General features: G+C 39.9%; 1 protein-coding gene across 17 annotated transcripts in view; it reads right to left on the bottom strand.

The window, feature by feature from the left end:
- The window catches only part of ATP2B2 (ATPase plasma membrane Ca2+ transporting 2), a 395,247-nt gene that overhangs the window by 15,670 nt on the left and 363,427 nt on the right, over positions 1-16,150 (bottom strand). For 16 of the 17 annotated variants that reach the window (XM_083869181.1, XM_083869182.1, XM_083869183.1 and 13 more), the window contains 4 exons: positions 11,279-11,492; positions 8,035-8,246; positions 6,406-6,513; positions 2,504-2,686 (listed from right to left, as the gene is read on the bottom strand). In XM_083869181.1, coding sequence (XP_083725307.1) covers positions 2,504-2,686; positions 6,406-6,513; positions 8,035-8,246; positions 11,279-11,492 — 717 coding nt within the window. Of the gene's footprint in view, positions 1-1,019; positions 1,069-2,503; positions 2,687-6,405; positions 6,514-8,034; positions 8,247-11,278; positions 11,493-16,150 lie in introns of all 17 variants that reach the window. The other variant, XM_083869178.1, reaches the window with a different exon arrangement.

Below are 16,150 nucleotides of genomic sequence, written 5' to 3'. Positions count from 1 at the left end.
GTAAATTGATGTTGTCTTCACAGAGACAGAAAAATCCCCGTGGAAATCCCTCCCCTGGTGTCTGGGGTTGAACCCTCTGTTTGGGAGAGGATGTAGATAAAAAAATCTCTTTACCACTGCCAAGTTTTGTCAGTTGGGATGGGTTTAAACAGGAGCACTCTAAGGAAGATGTGTTGGTCATCTGGAAACAACACCCAGCCTGTTGTGGGATCTTTGTTTCAGCAGTGGAGCCTTTGCTGGGAGCTGGGGACATCTGTCCAATAGTGACTGAAGAGAAAATAAGGGCAAAAAATCCAATTTACAGCACAAATGTGGAAACTGGTGTTGCTAGGATTGGATGACCAATCTGGTCCTGAGCAAAGAGTTTCATCTTGGTCTGCCATCCTCAGAGATATAAATGAGGGGATGCTCTCCCTTGTCCTTCCACGTCTCCAGGAGTGCATTAGACAGCAGAGGATTCCTGCAAATCCTCCCAGGGATGCTAAAGACATCCCAATCTTCTTCCAGGAGCTCTTCTTTTGCTGGCCTCCTGAGAAATGTGTTCTAAGGGAATGGATCCACCTGGATGGCCCTACACACAGCTCAGGGGCCCTCCAGCAGGGATTAAATTTGGCCTAAATCCATCATTGCACACCTGGGCACTGCTTTGGAATATGTTGGCCCATTTTCTTTTTTTGTTTCATTATCATTCCACAGATGTGACATGGATGCAAAAAAAAAAATAATTAAAGTCATTGAATAAATAAAATGAGAAGAATAATCACAGAGATCTCTTGGCAGAGAGGAAGGAGACATCCTACTAGAGATGCTTCTACAACTAAAGAGCAGAAAGGAAACTAAGATGGATGTTAGCAAAGAGATGTAATTAATGTTCATTTGGGTTTAAGTAGTGTAAAAGAATCATTTCTCTGTGGATTAAGTGGACAAAGAGATGCAGAACTAAAAGCTACCTCTCAGACTAGACAGAGAACTGAAAGGATGTAATTTGCTTGGTGTTGCTTGAAGCTGTTTACACTCACCCCAACCAGAAAGACATCCTGACAGAAGTGCCAACAGGCAACACTCCTCCTACAGCCACCAGGGAGAAAAGAATGCACATTTAGAGGTCATCTTTCCCTGAAAATCACCAGTACCTGGGCACCTGTTTGGCACAACTGAAATTTGAATTTTCTCTAGTGATGAGCGCTCCTGACTCAATGGAGTCAAGACACACAAGGTCAAAGCTGAAGATCCGTATTTAATCACTTACCACAGATCCCTGGGGATCCCCCAGCTCTCAACCAGTTTCCACCCTCTTTATTTTATACTCTGCAGATGCAGCCAAGAGACCTCACTGCCCTAATTTGACTTTTTTTCCATAATTTTTTTCTAAATTCATGGCTGCATCTTACCCCCCACCAAAATTTGTAGATGCAAAAAAAGCAGAATGTGCTGTTCATCTTAGATGAAGACAAAAACCCCAAATCTTCTGAGACAAAAAACGTTCTTTAGAAGATTCTTTCAAGAAAAAAAAAAAGTTTTTTTTTCTTAATTATTCACCTCTTTTTCTTCAGGCTCATGTAAAACACTCACATCTGATGTGGTGATACCTGTTCTCTGCTGCAAGCTGGCAGAAATACTTGATCTTAGAAAGATCAAGCAGAGCACACCCGAGTGCAATGAAACACTTCACTGCAATGAAAAAGGCAAAATACTTCACATGGTTTTCTTCAGCACTCCAGGACAAAATTTCACAGCTCCTTAACCTGCACTATTTTTAGCACCACGATTCAGTGCAATGCTTTGCTATATTAAAAAAATGCCGTGGATTTTTGTGTTTGGCAAAAGATATTTCTCAGGAATTGTTCCTAATAGCCAACTCTTACACCTCAATATTCGATGGCTGCTTAATTCCTACTAAAATCCAGAACCACATTTTTCATTACCTAATAGGAAAGAAAATCAATCCCTTTTAATCATGATCGATGTGTGGCAGTGCCAGAACTGAACAGATTTATTTTTTTTAATCAAATTGTATGTCATACTTCAGACTCAATTCCAATTATTCTGCTAGTGCAGAAGTGGCAGCAACAATGGTTTCTTTGGGTATTTTTGAGCAAATCAAGCAATACATTTTAGAAAGCTTTCATAGCATTCTGTGAGCTGACGTTGACCAAGCAGCACAATTTTATGAGCTGTCATCACTCCAGGAGAAAAAGAACATCCACTCACGGTATTCTCAAATCACAGATTCCTGGGTTTGCATTTTATCATTTTATACCTCTTTAGTTTATCTCTTCTGCTGCACACAGCCCCTGTTTTGTTTTTCATGGTTTTTTTTTTTTGGTTTCCATGTTTTTCAGCTCCCCTGTTTTGTTTGTTCCTTCGAGAACAATTACCCAGTGCCATCCTCCACACACACAAACACTCCGTGGCTCTCCTGTTAACATTATCGTGCCTTGATCTCACATTGATCATTTCTTTGGGTTTTTTTATTCCTTGTGGGCATTTATTTTTAGCATACCTGGGTTTGGATTCTGTTGAGCCCTCGGAACCAGAGGATTTGTCCACGTCGGAGTTCTCTCTCCGCATGATCTATTTCTTCAACATCTTCATTGAGCTCTTCCTCAGGGACCTCCTCCTTCTCAGTGAGCCTCCCTGCCTCCTTTAAAAACTTTAGCCTACTTGTTGGGATGGTTGCAATGACCTAAAATTATAAAAAAGTACTGAAAACATAAGCCTCATTCAAGAGCAACAGTACAACAATCTGCTAATTACAAAAGAGCAATCACATTTTTGTAAGATCTGTAAAGGTGAGCTAAGCCTGTTCCTAACAGCATTTTGCACTTCGACAATTCCATTTCAGTCCAAAAAATATTTAAATTGCTGTGTAAACAATTAGCATGACTTGCTCCACTAAACCACAGTGTGGAGCAGGGTCAAGGCTGGGAAAAGTCATATCAATAAAGCAAATAGGAGATAAAACAAGATGGAGATATTTCAATGTAATTATGTAAAGAAAACTTAACCAGATTGATAGCTCTGCAATTAGAGTTTGGGTATTTGTAATGACTTATGGCAATGGGAGGTGAAAATTCAGTGTATTTCAAGCTGAAAAAACTTCTCAGACTCCCTTGGTTCATGGCTTCAGCTCCCCTTTGTTCCAGCAGCTGGAATGCTTTTCTGGCATTTATCAAAATGGACTTTTCTGAAAGGTGTGGATCTGGTGGTTGGATTTCTCACAGGGCTCTCTCTCACTCTGTGTCCTTACTACCAATAAATTCTGATTAACTTAACCCCTCTTCTTACTCTGTTTGCCCACCCAAGTGGTCCTTGGAAGTCACTAATACAGGAGAATGATCTTTAGAAATTGCAGATACTGTAGTCGGACAATCATTTTAAACCCATTTCAGTGTTACCCTGTTGGGCAGTCATTTTCTCTTTGTTTTGATTCCTTGCATAAAACCAGGAGCAAATCATGGCAATTTAAACAAGACATTACCTGGAACACACTAAATGCTTAAAGTAAATCTCCTACAAAGCAAATTATTAGACCCACTTAGCAAAAAATCTGCTGCAATTTTCTTTTTTGTCTTCATTTCAGCAGCAGGCAACCACAACTGTGAAGCTCAGATGTATGAAAAAATGAAGAGAGAATTGAGACAGCTGCAGGAAAATTGGTGAGGAGGGCTTTGGAAAATTGGAATGGATGAAGTGAAGACACATGGAAAGGTTCTGGATATTCCCAGGGTGAAAGCAAACCTTTGAGTTTGCTGAGGGGCTCCTTGAGCTTCACCATCCACGATCCACAAGGCCACTTTTATTATCATGTTTTTAAAGACAGATAGGGGAAAAAAAAAAAAAAAAAAAAAAAAAAAAAAAAAAAAAAAAAAAAAAAAAAAAACACCCCACCACCAAAGCCAGTTTCTACACTACTATAAAACCTTTTTAAAGTGGGGATGAAAAACAAGATGCAAACCTGGAAAATTAATGGTGTGACATGAGCAAAGACAGAGCAGGAGAGAAAAAAAAAAGGGTAAAATGCTCATCAATTAAATACTTACTGAAAGTCCTTCAGCCTCCCAGCTTTCAAACTACAATGCCAGCACTCTACAGAGAGAAACTACTGGGATCTGATGAAAGGGATGGTGATAAAGGATTTTTAAGCCAATATTGATAAAAATAACTGTATTGGGTCAGGACTGTGTGTGACAGAATGTTCCTCTCTTGCAGCACCTCAGCCAAGCTGATGAGGCTCTGCTGTGATTCTTTTCTTAAGGAGTTTACATGGCTTTTTAAATTACTCATTTATTTTCTGTATCTGCCAACACTCACCCGGTTCAGGACACAGAGTCAATAGCTGCAGATTAAAGAACTAAATATTATTCCCAGAAAAATGATCACCATTTTAATATGTAATCAATAATTCTGGGAATGAGATATGAACTACTTTAGAGAGCCTTGGTTTTCAGAAGAGATGGGAGCTGTTAGGCAACTGTCCCTCAAAGCATCTCAAATTGACTTCCTTGAAATTTTTCCTTAAATTCCTTTCAGAGGTGCCTTCTTTGACACCATCAAAACTCTGAAATCTTGATTGCTTTTCACAGCTTAGAAGAACAGCAGGTTCAGGACGTGGATTTAAAAAAAAAAAAAAAAAAAAAAAAAAAAAAAAAAGGAAGAAGAATAAATTGGTTTTGTGCTGAAATAGAATGAGTCACAGCAGCAGCAGAGAAAAGGCAGAGATGGAAGAGAAGCAGCACAGCTAAAGGAAAAGAATTCTCCCTCCCTGAAGAGCTCCATGAAGAAAGGCCTTGCCACAGACTGTAAATCATGTAAATATGGACATAATTGATTGGTTTTCACTTCCTTTTTTCTTTTCTTGTCACTAAATATTGACCACAAGACAATTTTTTCCCCTCTGTATTTGCTTTCTTCTCAGTGGTAAAACTGGAGGTGTTTCAGTATCAGTTTTAATTTAATGTCTAAGGTCTCACAATAAACCTGGGGCAAGTAAAGTGGGGAAAAAAATGCTGATATTAATATTAGTTCTTAAAGGTTATGTAATAATCACAGATAACAAAATTTAGAAGCCAAAAAATTGATCTAAGGCTGGGGGAAATTTTCACAGCTGAATGAAACAGTGTTTGGATTCTTCTCCCTCTCCCTGCTTGACTTTCCCCTTGTCCAAAAGTTGGGGTTTTGTCCAAACAGTCAGAAAAAAAACCCCTCAAAAATCCTTCCTTTCTGAGACTATCAAACCAGTTTTAGGTCTTCTTCCTTAAGTCAAACCTCAAGTAATTATTACAGCAGAATCATGTAGTAGTGGTGGTTTTCAGCCATAAATCAGATATGGATTAAAAGCTGTCCTGATTATGAGCTTGTTTCTAAGGAAAAATTAGGCCAAACTGACAAAAAATTAATTTTTTCCTATAAGAGAACAAATAATCAGATTTGAAAGCAAGAATTTATTCACTGCAGTTCCAGCAGAACCACAGCAGAGTTCAACTGCAGTGGGCAATTTCTTGACTCCTCAGAGAGGCAAACTATGGATCTATAAACTCTTCACATCTGAGGGAAAAAAACTGGAACTTCACATTTTTCTTTACTGCACCGACTGCCAACAACTTAAATACCCTGTTAATGCATTCAGAGGTGAAAAATTATTATTATTATTATTATTATTACTAACTTTGCAACCTGTGTTTGCACATAAAAAAATAATGTAGAATGTTAACAATAGTGATTGCGTCTGTATGTCACTTCCAGAGAGTTAATCCCAATTTATTTAATATCACCTCATTGGCAGTTGTTTCTTCATCAATATATAATTATATATTAGCTAATGAAGACAGAGGCTATAGAAATTGGAAAGGACATGTTAATTTAACTGCTATTTTCTATAATTATTAAAGGAAAAAAAAAATCTTTTTTTGCACTCCCTCTTCCATCCTTCACACACAGAATTATGTGGATGGAGAATCATTGCAGGAATATTTTAAAGGCTCTGGAATTTTTTCCTATGACAGTAGCCAGAATGAAAATTTCAGCAAGGGAATGAGTTGGTTGACCTAGAACTGGAATTTCATTTGCCACATCCTACAGGAGGAATTCTGTTCCAGGGAAGGTCACAGTTCATTTGCTGTGATTTTTGTGACAAAAGACTTAAGTTGTGACTCAACACCTTTAAAAAAAAAAGCCTGACTGAAGCTGGCCCTGGTGGTAGCACACCCTGCTGGAAACGAAAGATATGAAAACCAACAAAACCCGCCAAAGGAACAGAGGGATAAATTATCTCTACTAATAAGTCTCTCCTTGAAGCTCTCAGAGAGCACCTTAGGTTTCAGTGAGGGCTGCACTGGGCACTGAGAGCAAGGAAACACCAGGAATATCAACAATATTTGAATGTGCAGCTCCCTGAATGCTTACCTGACCCCACACCAGCTCTCCTAATCCAATAAATACACACCACATCCACTGGTCCAGCTGCAGGGGGGAACAGCTGAATGGTTTTCCTCCAAACTGGACAATTACTATCTACAAAGAGAAGCATGGAGGAAAAAGGGGTCAGTTTTTTCAGGGGGAAAAGGCAACAAACCAAAACCAAACACAACCAGACCAAAAATAATAATAAAAATAATAACAATTTAAAAAAAATAAAGCTGCAGAATTTTGGTCCCAAAAATCTCCCATCAAAGCCCACAAATTTCTGCATCCCTAACTAAAAGTGAGAAAAAGCCATACCAGCTCAGACTAAAGCTCCTCAGCCTCATATTTAACAGTGGTCAGATATGGATGGTCAGGAAGAGAAAAGAACAGCAAAGTCCCCCTCCCAGCTCCTCAATATTCCAGACTGGGGATTTATTGAGCCTGATCCAGTTTATTTTGGAATGTCCATTGCAAGAGAGACCTTTCCCTCTGAGGAGCATTTTACTGTGCATTTACAGATGTGCTTCAAAGAGAGACAGAGGGTACAGAAAACTCTAGACCTGTTGGAGGAAGGGGGTGGGAGAAGCCCACACCTTCAGGAGGATAACAACACATGGAGTCTGAGCAGACTGAGGAGGTTTTGCTAACTGAAAATCAGATGGTTTTGATATTTCTCATTAATATTTCTGCTGCAAAATCAGGGACCTGAAATCACAGCCAGAGATTCAAATTGTCCAAGATTTAAACTCATGATTTTGAATTAGCTGTTAAAGTCCATCACTGTGAATTCTGCTCCTATCACTGCTGCCCTTCCTCCAATATTCAGTTCATTGAGGAGTTCCCCTTTTCAAATCACTGTGCCCAAGTTCAGACTGCTCTCTCCTGCTCCTTCCTCCTCCCAGGAGAAAGGTGCCAATACTGAGCTGCCACTGCAGAGCTCAGCAATAATGACAAGATAAAAATACTTTTCTAAATTACAATATCAAAGAGTTTCAAGTACAGGATGGATGCCAGCAAAAGAATGGATGCAGGAGCAGAAAGATGAATTCTTAAGGAAGAAAAAATTGGGAAAAATGTGAATTATTGTGATTATATTATTATTGTGATGTGACAGCAAACTCAGGAGAGGAACATGAGGAATCACAATCCAGGGGGATTATTGCTGGCAATACTGAGCAGCATTGGGCAGTGGCATTGAACAGAAGAACTGCTCAGCATCAGTTATTTGAAGGTAAATTTGTCTTTTCAAGGAGTAATAAATAATTCCAAAATGCTTTGCTGGTATGCTATCAAACAACTTTTTCTTTAAAAACCACTGACAACATCAATGATGGCTGTAAATGTTAAGATTAATTTAAGAATTAACCCAGTTGTAAGGATCAAAATTTCTGTTTTATTAGTATGGCTACATAATATTTCACATTATTAACACGTGTATTGGTTGAGAAAATACATGAAACCACGTACTTTAGTATTAAATGGGCCTCCAGCATCAGTTAAATTAATAATAATAATTAAAAAAAAAAAAAAAAAAAAAAAAAAAAAAAAAAAAAAAAAAAAAAAGCCCTAAACAACTTGGGGTGGATTTCTGATGAACAGCAACTGATCCTTGGCCACAGCATTCATTACCTGAATGGCAAATGTACCCAGGACAATAGTGCAAAAAATGGGGTTTCTGAAGATGCCGTCAAAGACGTTCCTCTCGCCGTGGATCTTGCGGGCATTGATCTCGTTGAAGAGCTGCATCATGACAAAGGTGTTGAAGATGATGGTGTAGTGCTCCGAGGGAGGGGAGTGAAGAGGGGCATTCCTCCCACTGTCAATCTTAAACATTTTCTCACCTAGGTGTAAGACAAAAATAAATGTTTCCTCTGGAATGAATCAAACCACTTCATATACCTCTTGTTTTCTTTAGCCTGTTGCCCTCTCTGCTCTGCTTTAACACCTTCCTAGGTAAAACTTTTCTTTCAACATCTCAACAGAGCAAGAAGCTTTTCAAATGCTGACTCCTATCTAAAACACTCTATACCTACACAGTGTTGTCAGTCCTACTGTTATCTCCCCAAGCACTCAATTCTTTCAGGTGTAATAAAATCTTAAGGTCATCGTCAGTGTGTTTGAATTTTTACAGTCGTTAGAAGCCACCCCTCTTCATCATTTACCCATTTACTAAACCAGTAACTTCTGCCAAGAATTGAAGAGTATCAATGACAAAAAGCACAAACATTCCTGGTTTTATATAGCAGCAGGCACTGCTGTTTAGTTTGATAATTCACTCATAGATCTGACCAATAAAAAGGCAAGATACAACCCATTATGAGTGAGTAACTGTAAAAATGTGGTGAGTTTTGAAAAAATGAAATTAAGACTTTTTTTAAATGTATACCACAGCCTGACATGATCAAACAGTGAATTCTGGAGTCCTGATGCCTCAAAGATATTTAGTGCATGTTCAAACACAGTGAATTTCTAAATTAAAAAAAAAAAAAAAAAAGAAAAGAGAGAGAAAAACTTGAGGTACTGGTCTCTAAAGAAATCTCCTACAAAAGAAAGGAAATATTTGATCAAAACAGAAAAAATTCTCATTAATTTGAAAATTAATTATGGAAACACTGAATTTTGCACATCGTGTCACTGCAAAGCTGAGCCTCGTGGAGTTTAGAAAGGAAAGGAGTATTTCCAAGGCTTATCAGAAAGTTGTCTGGGATGTGCCCTTCAAAGCATGCAGGAGTTTTCCAAAGACACACAGGAGCAATTAGAATAGGGAGGAAAAGCCTGGTTTGCTTTTCATCTGGCTCAGTGTAAGTATTTTAAACCATAAAACTCATCAAAAAGCCATTCGAACTCCCCATAAAGTTCACAAAAGTCCTTGTTCCAAGATTCATATCACACAAATGACCAAGAGTTTCTTCATCTGTTTTAGAGAACCTGAGATTCCAATTTCCTAATGCAGACATTCTCAAAATTCCCTGTAAATCTATCAGTGTTAGAAACCACCTCTCTTCAGAAACCTGGGAACTCTTTTGGTTTAATTCCCCTGTGAACAGATCATCACCTCCCCTGGTGATCCCAAATAAGCTGCCAGAAGGCCATCAAGTGGACAAGGCTTTCATAATGGAGCTCAAAAACCTCCTAAAAATCATAATTTTACATTTGCAGTTTATCTGGAAGTCTGTATATGAGGAAAAAAAAATTCTGAAAGACAACACATGATTCAACAGTGACACAAAGTGACAAGAAGACAATACCCAACTGAAAAAAATCATCTGTCCTTTGAGAGGGTTCAGCTATTATTGTGGAGCAACAGAATCTATTATTAGCTCCTACTATTCCCTGCAGCAAGAAACATTTCTCCTCCTTCCCTCCCCTCTCCAAAATATAACCTATAAAAAGCATCCGTTGGCAGCAAGGCCTGAAGAAGAATCCAGTAATCCAATAAATTAGACTTTTTGCCCCCTTTTAATATCCATTCCAGAAATTAAATGTCAAAGCAGAGTGTTATTTGTATCACTTAATGCTGATTACTTACTTTCCATACCACTTAAGATCAACATTATTTCTGGACTGTGGACAACACTTTGCTCTTGGTAAAATGGATTTTAATTTTTATTGTGGTTTGCTTCGGGGGGGGGGGGGGGTTAATTGGTTTTTACATCCCTACTCACCACGGCAAGTCTCACAACGAAATTTCAGTACAGAAGCAGCAGGGTGGATGCTCCTATTCACCTATTTAACCTATTTAATTCCTATTTAACCCCGTGCGTTCACAGAGACATCACCTCTCCAATGGCTTTATTAGCTGTCAATTTTCCTGCCTAGTCACTGATTGGTTTTACTGCAACTTCCTTGAAAAAATCACTTCCTTCCCAAACTATCGCACAAACGCAACCTTCTCTGCTGTGTTCTGAGACAGACTTCTGCCAAGGCCCAAACGTGTATTTTGTGAGGGGGAAAAAAAGCTCAATGAGACAATTCCCAAGGTAATAATATATGGAAAGTTACCACAACATGATGCCTGCTGTGCTTCCCACTCCATCAACCAGGGTGATGAGGACAGACAATAAACGTGCATTAATTCATTACATTTAAAGCATTCTGACATATCAGCCACACAGCCCAGCTGCTGGTGAGCTGAGCACCCATTGGGGGTGAGCTTCTTGATGCCTTAAGTTTGAGCTCTGTCGTGCCCAGGGGTGAGTTCTGAGCTCACAGTCAGTGTCACTCAGCTCTGCACACAGCAGGGACACAAAACAAATCCTTTTCCTGCTGCACACCAAGGACAACTTTCAGGCCCAAAAGCACAAACAAGGGGGGCTGGAGGGAGGGACAAGAAGGATGGGACCTCACAGCCTGGAGCTGGAATTGGACAATTAAACCCCAAGATGCAAATGGACCAAAACTTATAAAAGCGTGAGACCTCATGACCGTTTGTCCATTTTGTGACCATTTTGGGTGTAGCCTGGTCAGGCTCCTGTTCTGCCCAAGGTGGATTCTAAAGGCCTTTCAAGAAATGTCTACTTTATTCTCCGGCTCTGCCCAGTCTGTGTTTCAGGTCAGCCTGTGTTGCCCTGATCTTTTTCAGCCTTCTGATGTTTGCATTTTTGTAGTGGAGTTTCCCACAGATTTTCATGTAAACAAAGTGATGTTTACATTCTTCTCTTGAGGACGGACAATTGATGGACTTCTACTTTGACCAGTGGGGTTGGAGAGGTAGCAACCTCATCCTCCAATCCCTGGTCCAAAATTGTCCAAAATCTATATAAATCAAGGTAGAAAAATAAACTTCCCTCTTTTTGCCCTGACAATCTGACTGTGTGCGTGTCATTAATTTCATGTCCCATAGCGACAAGCCTGCCTAAGGCATCATTCTCACCAACAAAGAGCAGGGTGAAGATGAGGGTGAGCTGGTAGACGGCGTGGCCCAGGATGTTTTTCATCATGGTGCGGGAGATGAGCGGCTTGTTGCGGCCGTAGGGTTTGCGCAGCAGCAGTGCCTCGGTCGGCGGCTCCGTGGCCAGCGCCAGCGAGGCGAACGTGTCCATGATCAGGTTCACCCACAGCATCTGCACCGCCTTCAGGGGAGAGTCCTGAGGGGAGAAAACAGGAGGGCTTGTGTTTCTCATTTTCTTCTATTTCCCAGGAAAAGCCTTCATTTTTCCCATGGGACTCAAGAAATCCCCGCTGGGGATCCTTCTTCCATTCCTTTTGCAGGACCAGGAGCACAATGGTCTGAGCAGAGAGAAATTATCTCCCTGCAGGCATTTAAGCAGCACCATTCTCTACCACAAGACTCATACCAAGCATGCAGTAACTCTTTATAACACCTATTGCAACGCTCTCCCTTCCTTCATGCATCGTGCTTGAATTTTCACCTGAATTTAGATATAACTAGAGAATCCAAGTTTGTCTCTTGGAAGAAAAATTATATTGAAATATTTAAAAAGTAAAATTTTCTTTATATTGAAACCAGAAGCACAATGGTCTGAGAAGAGAGAAATTATCTCCCTGCAGGCATTTAACCAGCATCATTCTCAAGCACGTCAGTAACTCTTTATAACACCAGTTGCAATGCTCTCCCTTCCTTCATGCATCGTGCTTGAATTTTCACCTTCATTTAGATATAACTAGAAAATCCAAGTTTGTCTCCTGGAAGAAAAATTATATTGAAGCAGATAAAAAAGTAATGTTTCCTTTATACTAAAACCTACCTGTCTTTTTTATTTTTTTTTCAGAGACAGCTTGAAATTATTAAAAATTTATGGAACAATTACAGCAATATCTCAATACATTACATTTACACAAGGTCTTTAACAATAGTGACAGAATTATAAAAAATCCTGATATTTTGATGAAAAATAACTTGAAACTTATTAAACTATATCAAATGTGCAAAAGCAAGACAACCTGTTATTTTACCAGTTAAAGGAAAGCATATTTGGAACTATGGAAATGGAATGAAAAACCCCAAATATTGGTATTTGATGCAGGCAGTGGTTTCTGAAGCAGCTTTCCAGTCACTAGAAGGAGCTCTTTCCTCACACAATCCCATAAAGCCTGTGGTCATAATACAGAGGACTTAAGGTCATGTTTAAAAACCCCAAAATTAACTAAATAAAGCAAAGCACACAGATCTCAGGAGGATGCTGGACAACTCTTATCAAGTTTTGATGTGTAACTCATTGGGGCAGCTGGGAGGAGAGAGATGTTTCAAGGAGCCAGGGGAGGAAAAATAAAAAAACAAAACCTCTTGTGTCTATAAAACAGGCAGCATTAGCAAGGTCTGCTCCCTATTCCAAACAGCCCATTTTTATCAGAGAAAAAAGAATCACCAAAGTAATAAGGCATCAACATGACAAATTTCATCATGAAATTGAGTTACTCTGTTGTATGAAAGCTGGAAGAGGGAGCACTATTTTTATGTATTTCATCACCATGGTGCTGCAGCAGCAAAGCAAGGAAAAAAAGTAGAGGACAGGATACAAACCAAAGCAAAGCCAATAAAACTCCCTGAGAACTCTGCCCATTTCTTCAAAGGGTTAAATGTTCATTTTTAATTAAATACCATAAAAGAGCAAGGGCCAAACGTATTCAGTATCCCATGGACTGATAGAAAACAAGGGTAAGTCTTTCGGTCTCTCGAGCATCTGGTTTAGATTCCAACTCTCCCTTGAGATAAAATATTATTTCCTCTTAAAAACACATTTTTAACACATCTACAACAGATTTTGATGCATTTCATTTATTAAAAAAAAACAAAACCAAACCAAAATTTTGGCTTATTCAAAGGGATGGAGAAAAGCTGTTTCTAAGTCCTACAGCTTGGGTTTGTCATGGCAAGGAGGACAACCAGCATTAATAGACTCTTGACCTCTTGCTTATGGGCTGGATTAACTGGGCTTATCTGGAGAGCCCAGAACACCCATTTGAAATGCAGCTGCAGAAACAGGAAATGTCTTTGTCTTTAGAGGTGGATAAAAAACTAGAAGTGATCAGGACAACCTTCATCCCAAATCGAGACTTCATTCATTTTTATTAACACTAATGGCTCCAACAAAGAGAGCAATTGCAGTAAAAAGCAGTTTGCGGCTGGGGCCCACAGACCCTCGATGGGACACAGGTAAAAAAGGAAAACATCTTTTCTGCTGAAGAATTATCCTTGTCACATTTTTGCCTGTCCCATTAGTAAGTTTGAGCAACATTCTCTGCTTTGATCTGTTACAATAACTCGGTTTCCACTTCACGCGCTAAATTCTCTGTCAATAAAACCAAATTTCCCTGTTACATTTAATAGATGGAGTTAGAGATTCAGGTGTCTATCAGAGCCTGCCATGTTCCCAGCAGAACGGAAAAGGCAGGTTATTTCAGTCTCTAAATCACACAACTGTAATTGGCAGTCATCAGTTTTGGCAACAACGTGTTGTCACTATTCTGCACTGCCAATCACCTTGGGTGCCCATGGGGCCCCTAATAATTATCTATTATTGGCAGTGCTACACTGCTCAGTCGAGTGTGAGCTCATTCGAGGCTGAAGCCAAAACATTAAATACACATTAGTCTGGGTAGTCAGTGGAATGAAATTGCCACTGCAACCCTATCTGATTTCTGATTAGTTGGTGGAAACTGAGGAAAATACATATCAGCTAAGGGGCTCAGGCTCAGATTTTAGTCACTTATGCAAGTGGGATGCAAAATCAAAGTTCTTTTCTCTGTGTTTTAGCCACTAACTGACCAGCCAATAATCCTTAATTCCCTCTCTGAAAACTTTAGGGATGTGAACCACCCAAAATCACCACTTATTCATCAAATTCCTTTCGCTCGACCTTGGAATAGGTTAGCCTTGGCCTAGAGGTAAAAGGAAAATGTCCCTTAAATCAAGTGATGTTACACTTCATCTTGGAAACACTTAAAAGTACAAATCGCCAAAGGCTGGAAATAAACTACAAATCTTTTGTGACATGCAGAGCCTCACAAATTTTAGAGCTTGTTACTTTTGATTTAGATGACAAGCTGCAAGGGAACAAAAAGGTATTTTCACCCTTACCTCTTTACTCCTGTTTGCCACAGAACACATGCAGGGATTCATAAAAATGAGCATTTCTAGGAGTTACCTTTCTGTACATTAATGCAAAAACAAGTCATTGTGCTGCTGGATCACACTGTCTGCTAATTGTATGGAACTGGCAACCTCAATTCCATTCCCATGCCTTGCCAAAACAAAGCTAAACAGTACAGACTTTGATTTTATATTACAGCTTTTTCAAGTTTGTCAGTGCTATTATTTTAGAATTTGCCAAGTACAGTTCTGCAGTAAAACATTATAACCATGTAAATTACTGCCTTATACATGTAAGTATAGATCATCCTCATTTTTTTGAACAAGATCTGTAAAAACAATCAGTGATTCATGCAGCAGTTCATTACTACAGCGCCTTTTAATTAACATTTAATTTTCCAAACATAATGTCCTATGGAGTCACTGTTTTCAGCTCCTAATGTCTGCTAAAACATTAAGTCTCTCTCAAAGTGCAAGAATAATAATTTGAATGCAAAATGTTAAAACACAGCCTTTGTTTTCCCTTTCCTCAGTGCAACCTTTTTGAAGAGTTACAATTGCCTCAGCAGTTGGAGCCACAGACTGAATCTGGCATGGAGAGAAACCTGCTTGCTTCACGGCTCCAGTAAAAAAACTGTTTCCATTTGACTGAGCTGCATTTTAAAATCTGCATTTTGTTCCTACCCAGATCACTTTGAAGAGCTCCAAAGGTAATGAGCTGCCATCCTCTGGGTGCTGTGGGGGACAGGGAGCAGGCTGAGCCCATAGAGAGCTCTATAGGACACCCAGAGATGTGGAGCAGTGACTCACTGCCAGCACAAAGCCCACAGGAATCGTAGGCAGAGCTCCAAAGAACCACCCTCACTGAATCAGTCAGGGGCTCTGCAAAACTGTTATTCAGAGAATGAAGTCAGAATATAAAAGTTTGTAACTCATAAATCCGCTGGAAAAACAAATGATGGGTTTAAGCTGAGGCAGCGGCTGCAGAAGAGGAAGGACAATTGTGCACAAACTGGTCAAGACCATCACACCCTGATCACAGTAAAGTGTGCAACAGGCACCACAGGCACAGCAAGAGGGAACTGAATGAGATTAATTAAAAATAAGGTGAACGAGCCCAGCTCAGCTGCACTGAGCCACACAAACCACTCTGGGAGAAACCAGAGGTGTGAACTCCTCCAGGGGCTGTGCACAAACAGAGACAAAGAGCTAAAAACTGATGCCTTGAGTTTGAGCTTTCATGTTTTTCAGATTTTGTGCTGCCCAGGGGTGAGTTCTGAGCTCACAGTCAGTGTCACTCAGCTCTGCACACAGCAGGGACACAAAACAAATCCTTTTCCTGCTGCACACCAAGGACAACTCTCAGGCCCAAAAGCACAAACAAGGGTGGCTGGAGGGAGGAACAAGAAGGATGGGACCTCACAGCCTGGAGCTGGAGCTGGACAATTAAACCCCAATATGCAAATGGACCAAAACTTATAAAAGTGTGAGACCTGGTGACCGTTTGTCCATTTTGTGACCATTTTGGGTCCACCTTGGGTGTAGCCCTGCTCAGGCTCTTGTCCTGCCTAAGGTGTACCCTAAAGGCCTTTCAATAAAAATCTACTTTATTCTCCAGCTCTGTGCAGTCACTGTTTCAGCTCAGCCTGCCCAAGGCATCAAAACCAGCCCTACACCCCAGACTGAGGGCTC

This window comes from Zosterops lateralis (assembly GCF_965231275.1).
Source record: "Zosterops lateralis genome assembly, chromosome: 11".
Classification (NCBI taxonomy): domain Eukaryota; kingdom Metazoa; phylum Chordata; class Aves; order Passeriformes; family Zosteropidae; genus Zosterops; species Zosterops lateralis.
This window is presented reverse-complemented; position numbering and strand designations above follow the sequence as displayed.